Here is an 18,764-nt window from a genome sequence, read left to right on the forward strand (position 1 = left end):
AACACATGTGGTCGTTAAGAAACTAGGGAGAAACAATCAAACAACAGGTGAGCCATAAGAAACAAAAACAAAAAATGGCGTCGTGTGACACCCAAAATCCACACATAAAAATGAAATGATAAAGTAATAAAAGGAATAACAAATCATGAGATTATTATTAGTACTACTATTATATATATACATATATATTTATTTATAAGCTTAGGAGGAGTAAATAAACACTTTTCTCCACTATCTCCCTTCCCTTTGTCCTTTCGGGACCTCAAGAGAGGGCAGCAGCAGCTCGTCCCTCTCCCCTCTCCTCTCCACCCAAAAGCCCCCACCTTTCCCTTCCCTTCTCCTCCTGCGCCTCCTCCTCCTCCGGCCAGCTTCATCCCCCCCTCACCTCAATTCGGTGCTCTCCCGCGGCGCGATCGATCGAATCTGCACGGATTCGGTGTCGATTCCACGCGGCCGCAGGGGGAGCCCCCGGCGATTTTTGTTTCAGAGCTTTTTCTTCTTGCTGTTCTTTCTTCTTCTTCCCCAAATCTTTCTGCCTGGTTCTGGTTTCTTGGGGTTTCTTGGGAAATTCGAGCCCCGAGCGCCGGCACGCCGGCGCGGCGGGATCCTTCCTCCGCGGTTTGGGCGCGTTCTCCGGCCGATTTTGGAATTCCGTGGTTCGGTAGGTGCGGCTGTGTGAGCTGAAAAGGTCGTCGCTTTTTTTTTCTGGTCTAGGTTCTTCAGGGTGCCCTCCCTGATCTGCGTGTGCTCTCTTCCCCTGCCTCGATTGCTTCTTGTGATTTTTGTTTTCTGATTTGCTCTTGCGTTTTAGTCAGAGGGGAATTCCTGTTTCTGTCTATTTCCACGTCGATTTGGTGCAGGAAAGCTAGAGTATTTACTCTTCTTTGTTCCCCCAAAATTGTTCTGCGATTTGTCCTTGTCTAGATCTCGTTTTCTTCTTTGATTTCGGGTCTACAGCCTGCACCGATTCCAGAGAGAGAGAGAGAGAGAGCAAGAACAAAAAAAAGCCGTTGATTTCCCATTTCTGAGCCGAATATTTACAGCAAGAAACATCATTTCTCGCTGTTCCTACGCCCAATTCGTCCTGATCTGGTTGTTCAACCTTGGGATTCGCCTCTGCTTCCTTGATTTGTTCGCCGGCATTGAATCCGATGGCGCAGGAGAGCTGTGATCTCAACAAGGACGAGGCTGAGATCTTGAAGCCGTCGTCGTCGTCGTCGCCTTCTCCTTCCCCGACCACGGCCTCCCCGTCGCCACCAACAGCACAAATGCCGGAGCCGCCACCTCCACAATCGACGCCACCGGCACCACCTGCAGCGGCGGCAGCTCCTCAGTTCTTGCCCAAGACCTGTGAAGGCATTCACATAGAGGCTTCCAAGAAGAGGAAGCTCGCCGAAGCCGCCGCCACCGATGCTGCGGCCGCGGTGGTGGTGGTGGCCGAGCCATTGTCTCCGGTGCTGTTTGTTAATCGGTGCAACGTGTGCCGCAAGAGGGTTGGTTTGACCGGCTTCCGGTGCCGCTGCGGGGAGCTCTTCTGCCCTCGCCACCGGCATTCTGAGACCCATGAATGCTCGTTTGATTATAAAACTGCCGGCAGGGAGGAGATTGCCCGAGCAAATCCTGTGATCAGGGCTGCCAAGATCATTAAGATCTGAGGTATAAACATTTGTTTCGGTTTGTTTACTCATCGTAGTCATGTTGCTCGCATCCATGATCGTGCATCATTTAATTGTGGTTTGTTGTTATGGTTCCTAGTATCATTTAAGATAAAATGACATACTACAATTTGCATTAGAGCATTGCTTCTAATTGCAATTTTTGTTCAGCTGTTCTTGTTCTGTCGTTCATATATAAATATGATTCTACTCAAAGATATCATTTTTGGTAGATAAGAACTGTCCTTTCCATAGTTATACATTCCGATGTGATATTTGTTTCTTAAATCAATTTATAGTAATTCTCCTGATATATGTGTTGAAATGCCTTTTTTCTTTTCTAAGTTGCTAATTGATAATATTCTTATTTGCATTTCAAACTGTTAGTCCGGTGTGTTGGGACTGTTGGTTTGGCTTTCGTGAGATTATATTCGCCGCATGCATGGTATCTTGCTTTGGCGAAGCCAGGGCCATGTGGCTGCTGGCCTGCTTCTATCAACTTAACATGGAACTCAAGTTTCTTGTTGCTGGTTCTATTTCAGCATTTGCGCAATGCCGCATTTTGTTTTTCTTGGTTCCTGAATTGCAGCCTCTTTGTTTATTATACATTAATTGACCTCAGATTTTTCCATGTGACCTTGTAGGTTGTATGATCTATGAACTATATGGAAGACTAAACCTGGAGATGTTGCAAGTGAATCATGCTGTAATTACATGGGCTATCCAAGAGCATGATATCTGCATATTTGTGAAGTAACTCCCATACAGCCGACGTCATAGTAGCATAGAAGTCTACATCAACCGAAAAAAAAAAAATCTATGGGTCGGCTGTTGTGGGAGAATGCTTCACTCTTGTTCATCGTCCGTCTTCTTCTTATAGCACACGGATGATAGCAAGTGTACTGTCCAGTCATAATTTTATTGGATCCAACAATTTATTGTAGTATATTGTAATCTTTTTCTTTTGAGTCCTGTTCGGTTTTCGTTCAACACAATTGTGTGTTACTGAAAGCATGTGTGATGTTTGAAATTTCAGTTCATGGTGGAGATAATCACCTCCTACCCTGTTGCTATTGCGATCTGTCTGGCTGGCAAATAATTAATTTGTCATGCCACAAAATATTTACATGATGTTTCTGTGGAAGATTGAGAAATCCCTAATTAGCTCTTGCTGCAATCTATAAAGGCCACTATTATGTTCATTTCTTTTCAAAATATATATGTGTCTGTGACCTGGTATATCATGAGGGCTTTTCTCAACCCTATGTAGGTTTTTGGGTTACACAACCCTCAAATATTATGGCAGTTAATGAAACACAAATTACTCTATATATGCTTTAAGGCTTCTAGTATGAAGACATGAAAAAGAGGATAATAGCATAACACTGCTTGTTTACCACCGGCACATCAAACCTTCAGTGCTCTTACATGGAGAAAATTTCCCCAATACAACTGTCTGCACTCAATACTTTCTGGCTAACTGGAACTTCCTTTAGAAGTGCCAAAGAAAAGATAAAAATACATTCCAAAATTACATTACAGCAAACTGCATGAAATATGCTGGCCTACTGGAGGAGTCTGGAGTACATGTGTATTTCAATTCAACCCGATGATTCTACAATCCTAATTCCTAGTAACTCCCGAGAAACTCAGCTCAGCTCCTCGTTGCTGAGGGCATGATAGAGGCCATTTCCTTCAACATAAAACATAATTAATCCCGTTAACAAAATCTCTCTTTGGATGTTTGCATCCTCTATTGTTCTGTAGTGTCCATTGTTACTAACAAGTTTGATCAAGTGGCTCTTTAGGTATGATAACAGTGGGAGGAGTTTTACCATCATCTGATTGTCTGATGCCAGATGATGCAGCACCCTGACATTTTGGATCAACAGCAGCCTCCTCATCAGGCAGCCTTCCCTCAGCATCAGTGGACTCAGCAACTTGCCCCCTTTTGTCATCGCTGTTCGAATCGCTGCATCAACATGTCACCATTAGTGAGCAGAAGCAACAGCTGTGTTTGTCTAGTTCAGAAGATGGTGTACATCTTTTACGTTAACAGTATTAAAGTTTCTTATGCCAACTAGTGAGATGAGAGTATTTGGTGTTGTTAGGCCAGTATCAATGCATGTTTTATGGGGTGTCATGCATATTAAATAGGGTGTCACATCATCAAAATTGCTGACTTGACAAGGTCATTAAATAAAGGAGTTTCATGAGATAAAAGAGGAGTTTCATCCCCATAAAACTCATCTGGCTCGGTTACCTAGTTTACAGTCTTGTTAACTATCATGAAACTATGTATTGAAATTAGCCTTACAGAAAAGTATAACAGTAAACAAAAAGAGGGGAGTACCCCGAGTAAATAACCAGCCCAATTGCAACTGCACCAAATGCCACATAGTACATCCAGTCTACCTGGAAAGTGAAAGTGCATTTGATTACATGTAAGACAATAAAACTGCAGTATGCAGATTGAGGGACCGGATGATCAGACCTTTTCATGGTAGGCAAACACACGGATGAGAATAGCCCACATGTCTGAGGTTAGTAATGAAAGGTTTAGCATTGTTGAACCACTGATCTGCATGAGGCAACATGGATATGACTATATGAGAAACTTAAAGAGCAAAAGTCGAGTGCTTTATATGGCTAGTGCCATCTCATAGTACAGCAAGATCCCATTTTTTAGGTCAGATGGGAGCTCTACTGTTCCCAGAAGGAGATGGGCAAGGAACAGTAAACTTGGGATGTGAGAACTGACATAAGTCATGAGCAAGCAAATTAGTAGGCATAGAGTTGCACAAAAGAAACATTGTTTGCTAATATACCTTTAGTAAAATTGGAACTAGAGAGTAAAACATGAACATTGCTACTGCAAATCCAATAAATGGTACCACCTGGCAAGTAGAAAAGAAAGTAATATTAGGTGTCTTTGGTGTCACAAAAATAAATAAAAATCCAGGATCAACATGAGGGGATGTTTATAGGGACAATAAAAGAGGGAGGACTTACAGCACCAACACTCCACTGTATAGATTCTATCTCATTGCGTTCAAATATGCTTCTGCACAAGCAAACAAAGAAAAAAAAATAGCTCAATGAACTGTTTGAACGAATAAGAAAAGCTACAGTTTGAATTCAACAAACTAATGACAAACTTTTCTATAAACAAGAAAAGGTCCACTAAACTGCCTAAAGTACTTTGGTTCATCTACTTAATCCCCTCACGTATGAAACCAGGTATTTGACCACAATGCGTGAAGGCTGGTACAGATAGCTGCAGGCACATAAGGGCATCCCAAGCCAACCGTACAGCACCTTTCGTCACATATTAGAGCATTTTACCCGAGCTGACCCAACCACTCCTTTTTCTCTCTCCAATGGGAGATCCTGGGAACCACTTATTTCTAATTAATGTGCTTCTTTTCCATTCTCTCCCTTTATTGAAAAATATACTCTCTCTGTTCCAAAATATAAATATTCCTAGAATTCAAATCTTGTTCACAATATAAGCATTTTTTGTAGCAATATTCATAATACTACTAGTCACACCAATCACTTTTCATTTAAACTTATTACCATCTTGCCCCATCTACCATCACACCTCCATTCATCTATATTCTTGAGGGGCAAAAGAGATTTTTTTTCTTAACCTTAACCCCAGCTAAAAATCCTAGAAATATTTATATTTTGAAACGGAGGGAATATTTAACCACATACATCAGCATGCCGCTATATCCATGCGAGCAAACCACTCATAAAACCAGTATAGGGATATAAAAGCAAAAATGGTAAAACATAGTCAAAAGATAGGAACATGATACATTTGACAAGCACTGATAATAGCTCCAAATAGTCCTAACATCCCCATCAACTCAACCCGATCACCGACTTTTACGAGGAACTCCTGCAATGCAAAAGATGATGATATTGAGGGATCTGGCATTCTGGTCTCTAGTGAACCTAGACCACAAGTTTGCATTAATTAAGCACAGGAAATGAGAACCATATGGTAAAGGTGCTACGAGAGAATCATTTTCATCTTCCCGCTAGATTTTGAGATTTTTTTCAATAAAGAAGTGAATAGAATATATTTTCGTATAAAACAATAATAACGTTTTTCTAACAGGTATTGAAAATAATAATAGAAAAAGGTCATTTCTCTTGAAGGTTGAGATCAATACTTTACCTCACTAACATTACTGATTGCATAAAGGGTGGCGCCAGCAATTACAAGTATATCTCCTTTAACCGGGCTTGCACCTCCTGCAGAGAACAATACACCCATGATTTCATCGCATTAGTTGTACTTCGATTCAGGATTTGAAGACTAGTCACAAAAGATAAGTTCTAAAATTCCACCCATAAGATTTAGTTATCCTCCATTCAAATATCACTGGACTGCTGCAATTTTTAAATTCCATTACATCAAGCAGCATATCAAACTGTGCAACAGCCTTTAATCCTTACTTCAGGAAAATGGAACAACTATTCTTGTAAATGTGAATTCAGGGCATATTTTGTCAGCATAGTTTTAAAATGATCTGAAATCTAAAAGGTTTCTTTGCACTTTTTTGTGGTAAGGAAATGAGAAATGGCTTTCACAGAACAATTACCTGCTCTATCACCAGCATGGACATCAGAAAATACAACTAGCACAAGCCCTGCGACACAAATAGCCACACCACTATATTTTCTGAATCTGTACTTGGTCTTCAAAAACATCCATGTAAGGAATATCACAGCCGGAATAGACCAGCAATCAAGAAGCATAACGCTTGTCAGAGATGTGTACTGGTAAGCCTTGACAACTGTACACAAAAAAGAATTAAGTATGACATTGCAAGAACATTTGTCTATTCAGCAGGCAGGAAGGACCTCGTTATTTCAGTAGAGATGACCAGGAAATTAACGACTCTGTGCAGCGTGCTATTCAATGAGCCAACAATTGACTGGCAAAATTTTGCACATACCTAGATAATTTGCCTCTACATCGACTAAGCCTAGTATTAAATAGTAGTACCATTTCATCTGCAAGAGTCAGTTCATGCATAAATCAGTTCCACAGTAAAATAACACGTCCAGATAATACAACATCAGTAGGAGACAAGGATATGCATATTACGGTTCAGAAGATAAATGTAATTACTTATTTAAAATTGTGAGAACAGTTTGTGTATCAACTACATGCATTTTTTCAAACAAAGCAAATTGTTGTTAGATGCAAATAGAAAGTAACCACTAAAGCACCTGTGCTTGAGGCTATAAGAGATTAAGAGATACTCCCCCCGTCCCAAAATAATTGGCTACTTTAGAAAAGAGAAAAATTATGAATGGAGAAAAATGGCCAACATATCATTTACTAAATGAGAGATTTTTACGAATGGAAGGGTGATTGAGTGTAAGATGGGAATAAATTTAAATGAGGGACTGACAGTGAACTAAAAGAAGTTGAATTTCTGATGCACAAAGATACATATACCGCACTCATGATTGTTAGGCAAGGCCATTGACTATGTGGCACCCAAACAATTGGCTAACCCAATTTTCTTTGATTGCCATACTCCAAAGATTAGGCAATCTAACGTAGAAATTACGAAACTGGTATAAAGATGAGGATACGACCGAACCTGCAGAGGCTTCCTTCTGTATAGCAGAATGCTCCCGTACACGATTCCAAGGAACAGGTAGTTGAGCAGCGACTGTGACGTTGGCACGTTGATTCCTGCAGTTGTAAAATCAGTAGTACCGTCGTTACATTATTAATTGGGTTAATTTCTCCCAGCCAGCGATGGCAATGGGTATATCCCATACCTATACCAGTAGTAAAATTTCGTATCATTAAAATACTTATACCCTGTCACGGATAAGAAAACCTCCCCATATCCATACCCGCTCGGGTAAACCTTACCCGTCGGGTTACCCATATACCCGCAAAAGTTCAAAATGCATAGACGCTAGATTCTTATGACATCACACATTCATATAATATGGTGAAAAAGGTATGGATGGTTTAAATACCTATGATTTTGGTTAATTAGGCTATACTAACTTGATATTAGGCCATGACATGCATTTAAACTTTGCGGGTATTTATTACCCATGGATAAATGGGTATGGGGATCATACGAACGTTTTCATACCCGTATACCCATCGGGTAAAAGTTTTTGCCCAATTACTTAAATATCCACCAGGTCTCGGGTCCGTTGCCATCTCTGCTCCCAGAGATATAATATAACACAGCAAGGAAAGCTTGTGAACGACACGCAAGATCAACATGTACATTGACTGATTAGCAATAGAAGAGAGAAGTCCCGACAAGAAACTGATTAAAGGGGGAAAAAACAAGAAGCAAAAAAGCAGGTAAGGAAGGGAAAAAATGCATGACCGAATGGAAAATTGAACGAAATGGGCAAGGGAAAAGCGAATAAAAAAAAAAGAAAATGAAAATGAACTACAGAGAAGTCTGAAAAGGATCTCAGAACACACGCCTCTGCAAAAGAGAGAGAGAGAGAAGGAAGCAGAGAAATTCGGAAGAAGATACGACGGTTGAGCCAGGAAGACGGAAGAACAAAGAATCGCGGCAGGAATCCGAGCAGAGATAAAAGAAACTGGGGACGAGGCGAGGCGGAGGAGGCGGCGGCGGCCAGTCCGGAGGAGGAGGCGGGCGGACGAGCGGGCTTGCCTCGGCGGGAGAGCTCGGAGGAGGCGAAGCCGGTGCCGGTGACGAGGAGGGAGACGAGCTGTCCCAGCCCGAGCCCGACCATGGTCTTGCGGGGCGGACACCCGCCACCGCCAGGCAGCCGCGCCATTGCTCCGCCGCCGCGACGCGAGCAGAGTGGCTCGGTTTCCGCAGGGAGGCGAAGGCGAGGAAGAGGACGGGAAGAGTGGAAGCGTCCACTCGCCCCTCTTTCTCCGGGGAGTTACAATTTGTAGCCATCGGTCAATCGTAGGGATAGCGGCAAATTTAATTATTTGTCATCAAAACATATTTGTTACTCGTGGTCTATAACATATAATTCTTACGAGTTGACACATGTATCCAGTGACAAATCTGTTAGAAACATTCGTAATAGTCGCAAAAAGTTAAATACCCCATACGAGTCTATGATACATGTATCGAGTGGCAAATAGGTTAGAAACATTCGTAATAGTCGTAAAAGTTAAATGCCCTAGTGACAGCACGAAGATATTTTTTCAATTTTAGTGATTAATTTTAGACATCTATGAGAGATGTTCTTGTTTTCATACTTTTCACATGGATGATCGTGTAACTTTTTTCCTTTTAACCAAAGAAGATTTATTAAGTTTGTCCATCCTATCCTTTTAAATTGCATTCCAAAATACAGTTTTTGAAAGGTTTTGACTTTTTTTCTATTCATAGTACACCTGACTACCACATCATACCAATGATGTCCCCTTCACACGCTAGCACCGATGATCAAACATGATATGAAGTACATAACAACCGCAACCTACTGCCGCTCGAGCCCTCAAGGCAGCTAATGCAGGTGTTGGCCTAATTGTAGAGATGGTGCACCTCATTGACCATGTAGACCGAGACATGGTATAATCGACTATCTCTATCTGTTTTGTCAACCGTAACATGAGCTCTAAAAACTTAACAGAAGTTGATGTTATCATCATTAAGAGAAACGGTGTTAGTAATGGCCAGCAAGAGCCATTTACACCTAGATCTTGACCTCTAGACTCCTTCACATTGTGGTACCCTTCTACTCTACAATCTCAGGTCATTGCTCTCACCACCATGGCCATTGTTATGTACATTGATAACCGACCCGAGAAAGAGAGGTGATATATGGTCATGGTGTCAAAAAACAAACAACTTGTTGTCTTAGTTATAATGACGATGGTTGTACTATTCCTAAATGTTTGACGTCGTTGACTTTTTTATACATGCTTGACCATTCGTCTTATTCAATTTTTTTATAAAATATGTAATGATATATATGCATAAAAGTATATTTAACGATGAATGAAATGATATAAGAATAATTAATAATTATTTAATTTTTTTAATAATACGAATGGTCAAACGTGTATAAAAAGATTAACGGAGTCAAACATTTAGGGACGGAGGGAGTAGCTTTCATGTGCACATCATCTTCGGCCGATCTCCCTTAGACCTCTCTGCTCATTGTGGGGAAGTCATGACTCATGAGAGAAGGAAAGAAAACAATGAAAGTAAGGTCATTTTCTATTCAGTTTGCTAAGTTGGTAGCCAAGAATAACGAGAAAAAAATAACTAAAATCAAAGTCTTTGCATTTACGAACAGGCCATTGAAGATGATGGCAAATAGTCCAAGTTCCCGTTTTTATTCCCAATGTGAGAGGTAATCATTTGAAATAGAGAATGCTAAAATGTATGGATGGAGCTCATTTGTCGTTATCAGATCGCTCCTAAGCTCATCCACATTGTATGGATTATGCACAAGTGCATAAATCCTAAAATGGTACTGCATAAGAAAAGCCCCAGAAATATAGGTGTGAATATACGTTAACTTCATTAAATTCATCTTGAGACACACAAGCATGTACTTAGGATATATTCTTTTTGGTTGATAAAAGAATAAAAATTATCTGAATTTTTTAAAATATTTAATAGTACAAACAATGATATTAAATATTATAGAATTAAAAATATACTCTATAAAAATAAGATGAGAACTTGTATATAGAATTTTTTAAAAAAAAGTACATCGTTTAGGGCACGTACAAAGACATTTATTAGCTGACGTGGAGGAAAGAGAGAAAATGAGATAGAAAAGCTGCTGTTACGCATGACAACGGTTTAGAGTTGAGGCTTAACGTTCATTAAAAAATAATTTATTGTGTGGTGATGGATAAAAAGGAAAATAGTATAATAAAAAATTATTTTGTTGTATTAATGAAGAAACTATACATAACTCTACATTTGCACGTAACATTATAAAATGACGTCTTGTTATTGATGTGAATCAAACAATAGGTCATAGCAATCTCTATCTATGAACAATTAGGCCTGCTAATGGATTAGATGAAAATAGATTAAATGGGTTGAGCTTTAATTTAGATAGTTTTTTGTTGGGTGCAACTGGATTGTTACTTCAAGTGTTTTGGATTGGATTGTTATAGAGACAAATGGATTCGTATAGACTGAATTTGATTAGGTAATTTTAGGTTTTAAATGGATTTGATCTGTGGAGGACAAATGGATCTTTAATTGAGTAGCTAATGGATAGCAGAATACACATACATGAGACTCACATGTAGAAATTGATTAAAATTTGCACAAAGTTGCTCTTATATATAATAAATCATCTCACCAAATTTCAGTCAAATTTGATAAATTTTATAGTGTGAATGCGAGTTTTAAAATTTTAGGTCCGAGTTTATACATACCAAATGAGCACATCCATTCCGCTAGAGTGGATTGGATCCATTTTAATCAAATGATTTGGTGCGGGTTGGACTAAAATTGAAGTTGGATTGAATCCTAATGAAAAATAATTAGTGTGGTTTAGTTTGGTTTGGTAGACTAATTAGTAACGAGATGGATGTGAGTAGATTTGGATTAGACTAAAATCCATTAGCAGGTTTATGAACAATAGGTCATAGTAGGTTTGGAGACGTACATAAAAACCAAGAAATATTCAAGTCCAAAATAACGCAGCCTTAATAGGTGCTTCTTCCTTACATAAGTTCAAACACCTCATAGCTGCATTTTACCGTACCGAATGTGCTTAGAGCATCTCCAACAAATACCCAAAAATTAGCCTCCAATATTTTTGGATTAGGACCATCCCAAAAGATATTAGGCCAAAAGATCTTTCTCATCTCCAAGTTCTCTGAAAACTGCATCCCAAAATTTTGTTTGGTTCCCTGAATTTTGTTATACATGTTCACTGTACTGATCGTTTTCCACTAGTGATGTTCGATGCTAGACCATGGTTAAAGAGCAAATGATTTCTATATGATGCTATAGCACTATGCTTTCAACACTGTAATTTAATTCCAATTCTAAAGTACACGTTTCTATATGAAGAGGCATGGAAACATTTAAATTTAAGATCCCAAACATGTTTTTTATCATTCTGCAAAATTTCATATACATGAAATATTGTTTAACCGAATATGATAATTTACTACAATTTAACTTGAGGTTCGCACGAAATTGCACGTGCAGAAAAAACTGACACGATATTACATGATTGGGAGTGCAGAGACTCTCCTAAAATTTAAGTCAGGACAATGCTTGAATTGGGCATGCCTAAAAGTTAGGAGGGATTTTAGGAATCTCTTGGAGCTTATTTTTTGATTAAATTCCCAAAAATTTTCTTTAGGGGCTGATATTAGGGACTTGTTGGAGATGCTATTATTTTCCTTTTTATTTTTTTTCTAAAACACACCGTGCAATTGTGTAAACGCAAGTGCTCTGTATACGCACGCATGCTGACCTGCGTGAAGACGGTTACCTCATAACTCCAGTTCACCGTTCTGGGATTTCTCATTTTCCATGACAAGACGGTTTTCAGAAGAACCTGATCCTCCTTTTGTTCTTGGTTCTAAAATAGAAACTCCATTAGTGCTCATGAATAGTTGTAAGTTCTGATTAATTTTGGCCGTTTCGATATAAGGCAAAAATATCCTACACATGGAGCATGGCTAATAATATAGCCAGCAAGCCAGTTATAAGACTCTTTGTAGCCTCCTCTCAGTTAGCAGTTATTCCCTCCGTTTCATAACGTAAGACGTTTGACTTTTTTGCTTGTAATGTTTGATCATTTATCTTATTTAAAAAATCATGAAAATATCATTTATTTTGCTTATGACTTACTTTATTATCAAAAGAACTTTAAGCACGACTTATTTTTTATATTTGTACTAAATTTTTGAATAAGACGAGAGGTCAAACGCTGCAACAAAAAAGTCAAACATGTTACATTATGAAATGGAGGTAATAGCTTTTTATCATTAATACATGATCCATCCGTCTTTCTTATAGAGTTTCTGGGTTCTTGTGCCCGAACCGACTGTAAGCTTATCGTCCGTCTTCTTTTTCTCCTTCCATTTCTCCTTCACCTCAAAATTTAGCTGGCTTATCGCTTGATATTATACTTGCTCTTAGAATATTAGTAGAGCATTCTTTATTAGAAATTTAATAGACCGCTCTATGATACTTGTAATTAATACTTTTGTCTTAAATATAAAAAAATAAAGCTAAACACATGTTAATAAGATAGGTAAAATTAAATAGGAGAGGTCGTGATTAGTTAATAAAAGAAATTTTCTATAGAAATTGAATGGTGTAATTGAAGAGCATATATGTACTCCCTCATATATATTTTAATAGATAACATCATTGATTTTTTTAGCATACATTTGACTATTCATTTTATTAAAATAGTTAAAATTATTTATTTTCTCGTGATTAGATTTATTACTAAATAAACAAGACTATTTAGATTTATAGTAATAAGATATGTCACGTCCAATACTAAATACTAGATTTGTTTATTTAAGACAGCGAATATATTTATATATAATTATGTAAATTTTTAAACAGAACGTATAATTATATACGTGCCAAAAAGCCAAGAGAATAGTATTTTGGTATAAAATTTGATGGCCGAAAGGTGATGTATTTTGCGCCGGTGAGTGGGTGGGGTAGTACAGTAGTCCCGTTCTTTTTTTGACGTTTTTTCGTTGGTGGAAAACTGGAAAAATGATGCGGTCGGGGGGAATCAACGGCTGCCGTGAGGGAATAAAGCCCCCGAACAATGTCGTCCGTTCGCGCAGTGGGCCCCACGCGCTGAACGCCGTAATAAAGGAGAGGCATCGCGTCGGACGAGTAGCGGCGCTGACCAGATCAACCATGTGGCCAACCTCCCTGTGGCCTTCTATGTGTCTCTTCTTTTTCTTGTCTCTGTTTCTTTTCTCCGGGTGAGCTGATGCTCAAAACCTCAGACAGGTTTTTTTTCTTGAACTCGTGCACTTTATTTGGTAAAGAAGAGTACACATATCATGAGTAGTCCTTGATATCAAAAATTGAACTGCAGTTTTGTAAAGAAGGTCTTTGAAGATGGTCAAATCAACTTAAGCTCAGGACTTTTGCAACAAAGGATTTTCGAAGATCTAAAAAAAGCAATTAGACTCTTCGTTGCTTGTCCGTCTTGACTAAGACACCTATGATGATGATGACAGTGATTTGAAGACCACAAGCACCTATAGATGAACGCCAAGAAGCAAACCCAAAAGGGGCCTCCGATGGAGGTTGAGGCTTCATTAAGTGCAACAAGAAAGTTCAGCCACTCGCTAAAGATCCGCCTGCGTTGACGAAGTAGGTCGACGTTCTTGCGGATGGATCGCCGAAGATGAATGTGAAGGCTGGCACAGCCCGCTGAAACGCAAACCCGCAACATATCCAGTTGAAGACGTCATGGGAAAACTCGGAGATGCCACCACGGGAGATTAACAACCATAGTTTTGCACCAAGATAAGAGGGCGTGACACCGATGACCTCTTGAGCTGCACAGAGAAAGGAAAAACACAAACAAAGCAAAAAGATTTACCCTACTACGGGATCTACCTGACTACCTGGGGACCCCCTCCCGCCGACGGCAACCGAAGCCGCCAGAGTCAAAGGGGAAAGGGGGTCGACGAACTCCTCGCGGCTGGCGCGAGCTTGCGGCTGCGGCTGAGGGAGGAGGAGACGGAGGACGGGGAAGAGGGGAATCGGAGCCGACGCACATACAGGCAGTCGGGCTGAGGGCTGTCACCTCCGCCTCCGCCGCTCTACCAAGCCCCCAACCTCAGACAGGTTGCGGTTGTTTACTACTTCATTCGTTTCTTCTTCTTTTTTATTATTCCTTTTGTTATTTTTTATATGACACCGTTGACTTTTAGATTCATCTTGACCATTCATCTTATTTAAAAAGTTATATGATTATTTTGTTATAATTTGATTTATTATTATAGGAACTTTAAGTGTGACTTATAATTTTGTATATTTGAATATAAATTTTGAATAATACAAATGGTCAAACGTAGATCCAAAAGTTAACGACATCGTATAAAAAGCGAAGGGAGTGTGATGTAACCAACATCATATAAAAATAAATATTGAAAATAATAAATATTCTTTTAACTCTAACTTTTCATAAGATTCTTAAAAATACAATTAATATGGAACGGGGAGATAGTATAGAAATTCATATAAGCGGTATTACTAAATAAAAGCTAATTTGCATGTGTGCATGTTCCTTTAAGTTCCATTTGGTTTGAGGGTGAGGTTGGGTAGGTTAATAGATGTGTTGGTTTTATTTATTTGTTTGCTACTAGAGATGAAATAGTCCTTTTCTTGAGATAGATAGGAGGGTGTGTTCCACATGTCATCGATAAATAGGAGGTGGGATGGATAGTTTGCCATTTTTTAGGATGGAACTAACAGAAATATAAAGGAACATTCCTTTATGAGATCACTCCATCTGAGCTGTCCCTAAATTAAACGCTCTAAAACACATATCCTTAACTCAACCATCTAAGGTCATGCTCAACGCTCTGCCATGGGTAGTGATCTCAAGCATCTACGTTAGAGGCACGTCGCCATGCTAGTTGGGATTGTGGTCTCATAAGGTCATGCGTGACCTGTTGAGCTCATAGAACTTAGGCAGGCTACACATTGGTTAATGTCGCTACCCCACGACGGTTTTCTAGTTGAGTTCAGTGGAGGAGGAGAGAGGAAGGAAGAAAAATGATGGAGGAAGAGAGAGTCGGCCTAGCTACCAGACAACGACCCAAATAATATGCCGTTAGCTAGCTCCTCTCCGTCGACACTAGCACCACTAGGCTTCTCTGCAACTATGCCCACCATAGGGCTCTTACACGCCACTGATATCCTCCGCAACTAGCCGCCATGACAAGACTCTGCTGCTTTGCCCGCTGCCAATCTCTTCCTTGCCTAGATATTGTGGTTGCCCTCCTCCGCACCTTGCCACTATAGTCGCCCTGCTCAGTACCTTGTTGTCGTAGTTTTCCTCCTCCACACATAGCCACCATGTTAGCACCTCGATGCCACGATCTCCCTCCTCTATACCTTGTTGTCGTGGCCAACCTCCTCCACACCATGTTGCTAATGGCAGGGGAGAGAGATGCCTGGTGGGCAGATGAGGGAGGTGGATGGATGATGGGGAAATACTGAGGAAGGATACTGATGGGTGGGTCCTTTAATCTTTTTCTTTATTCCAGGGTATAAAATATAAAAGTTCCAAATGATTCAATCATATTAAATATTATGAGGGTTGGCACAAAAATAATGAGGAGCTAAACCACAAAAAGTAATTTGTTGTGGCCTCCATTGTGGGTGGTGTGGCTGTTACATGGCCTCATGGACGTAGCATATATGGCAAGCTGAGACCACTTTGGTTGGGTGTGCCCTAACCTCTATGTGATCTTGCAACACTCATTTCTTTATTGAATGAAAATATTCAGGTGAAAAGCTAGTCTTGCTGTGATTTTTTTTCTAAAAAAGTACCATCACTTCTACAGTTCTTCTTGTACTAGAATGAATATGACAACTTACAAGGAGACCAGAGAGCCTCGAGTTAGCGCTCTGGCTGGTTAGGCCATTCAAAGTGCACTGAGGTAGCGGGTGGTCTCACCTCACCGACTCGGAGATTCATGTTCACGTCAGCGACAGTCGTGCCTAGCAAGGCCGCTCGTCCCTTTGCGAGGGCACGCGAACCTTGTTAGGCTTTGTTAGGGTGTGACCGCGCGATAGGTAGGGCGCTGAGTTGAAACTGTGTGGGGAGGTCGCAGCCCCGCCACCTTGTACTCTCGATGCCTCCCCAAGCTCTAGTGCCACTATCATCATCGAGCTGCCTCCTCATGCCCCCATTGTCTTCCTGAGATCGGGTGAGCTCAAGGTAGATCCAATAAGACCGAGCTAGATCTAGAGTGGCCATCACTGTGTCTTTGCGCAACTAGGAGAGGCACCATGTAATGGGGAGGAGAAGAGGTGTTAGTGCTTGATCTACTTCGGGAAGGAGGATAGGAAGCATACACCGACACTAGTGGATGAGGGGAGGATAAGAGGTAGTGTCTCCTATGTAAGGGGAGAGGAAGGCGGCGTCACCTGTGGAGGGGGAGAAGAAGGCGACGTCAACAGGGGGAGGGAAAGGAGAGAGCACTATCGGCCTAAGAAAGGGAGGAGCAATGCCGATGGAGGAGAGCTGCACCGTGGAGAGGATTGGAGTTGGCCGGTGGAGGGGAATGGTGACGATAGGTGTGAGGGGGAATTTTATATTCTTTTCCTATTTAGGGTGTTTCTTGCATAATTTTGAACAAAAATGTAAATAAAATTAACTTAAGGGGCTCAATTGCAAATAAACAAGTGCTGAAACAAAAATATTATGTTGGGCCCTTCAGGACTTAGGCCATGTTCTTTAGTTGGGTTAGGAACCGGCACGGAAAACGTTGTAGTGGATTAGCATATGATTAATTAATAATTATCTATAAACACTTTAAAAATAGACTGATATGATTTTGAGCAACTTTTTTATAGATTTTTTTTTAAAAAATGCACTATTTAGCCGTTCGGGAAGCGTGTGCTTGAAAAACAAGTGAATCTAGGTTACTTACCATTACAAACAAATGTTGCCTCTTTTGCATTGGATAGATCGTAGTTTTGTGAGTGCCTTCATGTACTTTTTCTTAGGTGGAGGTTTGGGGTACGGGCCACAAATATGGTGCACAATAAATGACCTTAGGTCAAGAATTACGCTACACTAAGTTGGTCGTGAGCTAGTACAAGATATATTGCTCTAGTGAACTTGAGATTTGTGTAGCATCACAATTTGTAACCTTCTTGAGATAATGATCAATGAGGTTTCTCAACCCCCAAAGCAATAAAGGGTCTAACATTTATTCAATTCATCACTTTGAATCACCTCATGCACCTCTATTTCTTCAAACTGCCATGTTAGTCTATTGATTCACACGAGCAGTGAGGAGTCCAATCCTAGTTTACTTTTCACAAAAGTTTAGACTAGTGAGGAAAATGGTGGAAGTGTTATGGACTATGATATGACAGGGTATGCTAAGGGGAGAACAAGAAGAAAAAAGATGTTGATGGCACGATAATATCTAGTGATGTGATAGCTAATGTATTTAGTGGTGACCGCGATATTAGATGGGTACCAGGTCTAGTTTAACTATAGTATGATTTAGGTTCAAAGGATGAAAGGACTGATGGTTGCTCTAAGTATAACTATAGTTTTGGATCAAGAACATAATAGGGCTTAGGCCGCGGTTGGCTCCGCCACAATTAACCCCAGATTCCCTCATTTTTCGCGTGCACGTTTTCTGAACTGATAAACAGTGTATTTTTACGAAAATTTTCGATAGGAAAAATACTTTAAAAATCATATTAATCTATTTTATATTTTTATAGTTAATAATTAATTAATCATGTACTAATCTATATCTACTTTTTCACGCCAGATATCTAACCCTCATTTTACATATACCAAATGCGGCCTTAGTGGAAAACAACACAATGCACATGTTATGAATTATGACCATGGTAGCGCGGAGTTTCTAGATTTTTCTTTTGTTCTTCGCAGTGAAATTTGTCATCGCCTACCCACGTCTTCTCCCAATCAATGCCCCAATCTGGTTGATCATCCCTCCTCCCCTCCCAGCGCCGTCCTTCCCTTCCCTCAACCCAGAAACCCTAATTCGCATTCCCAGCGTTGTGTCACGACGTCGTCAAAAACCATCTGTGCGTCTATTGCTTCCGCCTTCTCGCGAGTTCGCCCGCCACCCCTCGCCTGCGTCGATCCCCCATCCCGCGAGAGGAGCAGCGGTTGGCGTCTACTACTTCTGCCGCATCCTTGCTCGCTGTGAGCATGAGCCTCCTTCCGATCCTCTTTTTTGTCTCTCCCTGTATGCAACACACTTCTCGGATTTGCCTTAGCCCTAGATTCTCTTCTAGATCTGGAAGCCCCTGCCAATTCGGTTGCACTTCTTATAGACACATAGGGACTATGTGATTGCCTGTACCAGACCTGGCTCACATTTGCCATGCAGGGAGATGCCTGTTTGGTTTA

General features: G+C 40.3%; 2 protein-coding genes across 3 annotated transcripts; one reads left to right on the top strand and one right to left on the bottom strand.

Annotated features, from left to right (window-relative positions):
- The first annotated feature begins 239 nt into the window (after positions 1–239).
- On the top strand, positions 240–2,799 carry LOC102705252 (zinc finger AN1 domain-containing stress-associated protein 15). The gene is made up of 2 exons (XM_040524049.1): positions 240–1,656; positions 2,300–2,799. The coding sequence occupies exon 1, from the start codon at positions 1,152–1,154 to the stop codon at positions 1,653–1,655; it is 504 nt and encodes a 167-aa protein (XP_040379983.1). The 5' UTR covers positions 240–1,151; the 3' UTR covers position 1,656; positions 2,300–2,799.
- Positions 2,800–3,004: 205 nt separating this feature from the next.
- On the bottom strand, positions 3,005–8,618 carry LOC102714098 (solute carrier family 35 member F1-like). 2 transcript variants are annotated; one of them, XM_040524720.1, is made up of 12 exons: positions 8,342–8,610; positions 7,286–7,380; positions 6,629–6,686; positions 6,272–6,466; positions 5,845–5,921; positions 5,480–5,562; positions 4,668–4,719; positions 4,484–4,552; positions 4,150–4,236; positions 4,009–4,070; positions 3,491–3,627; positions 3,005–3,348 (listed from the first exon to the last, which is right to left on the bottom strand). In XM_040524720.1, exons 1-12 carry the CDS (start codon positions 8,466–8,468, stop codon positions 3,305–3,307), a joined length of 1,086 nt encoding a protein of 361 aa, XP_040380654.1. In that variant the 5' UTR covers positions 8,469–8,610; the 3' UTR covers positions 3,005–3,304. The 2 variants fall into 2 exon arrangements, with proteins under 2 accessions (XP_040380654.1, XP_015692757.1); XM_015837271.2 differs by having other exon boundaries at positions 3,005–3,627; positions 8,342–8,618.
- Between the last annotated feature and the right edge of the window lie 10,146 nt (positions 8,619–18,764).

Source organism: Oryza brachyantha, chromosome 5 (assembly GCF_000231095.2).
Source record: "Oryza brachyantha chromosome 5, ObraRS2, whole genome shotgun sequence".
NCBI classification, from domain to species: domain Eukaryota; kingdom Viridiplantae; phylum Streptophyta; class Magnoliopsida; order Poales; family Poaceae; genus Oryza; species Oryza brachyantha.

Coding starts and splice junctions, on each gene's coding strand:
- LOC102714098 (XM_015837271.2), bottom strand. CDS start 8,468: ATGGCGCGGCTGCCTGGCGGTGGCGGGTGTCCGCCCCGCAAGACCATG. Junction 6,467..6,628: donor TGTAGAGGCAAATTATCTAG/GTATGTGCAAAA, acceptor TTTTGTGTACAG/TTGTCAAGGCTTACCAGTAC. Junction 4,071..4,149: donor TGTTTGCCTACCATGAAAAG/GTCTGATCATCC, acceptor TTCACTTTCCAG/GTAGACTGGATGTACTATGT.
- LOC102705252 (XM_040524049.1), top strand. CDS start 1,152: ATGGCGCAGGAGAGCTGTGATCTCAACAAGGACGAGGCTGAGATCTTG.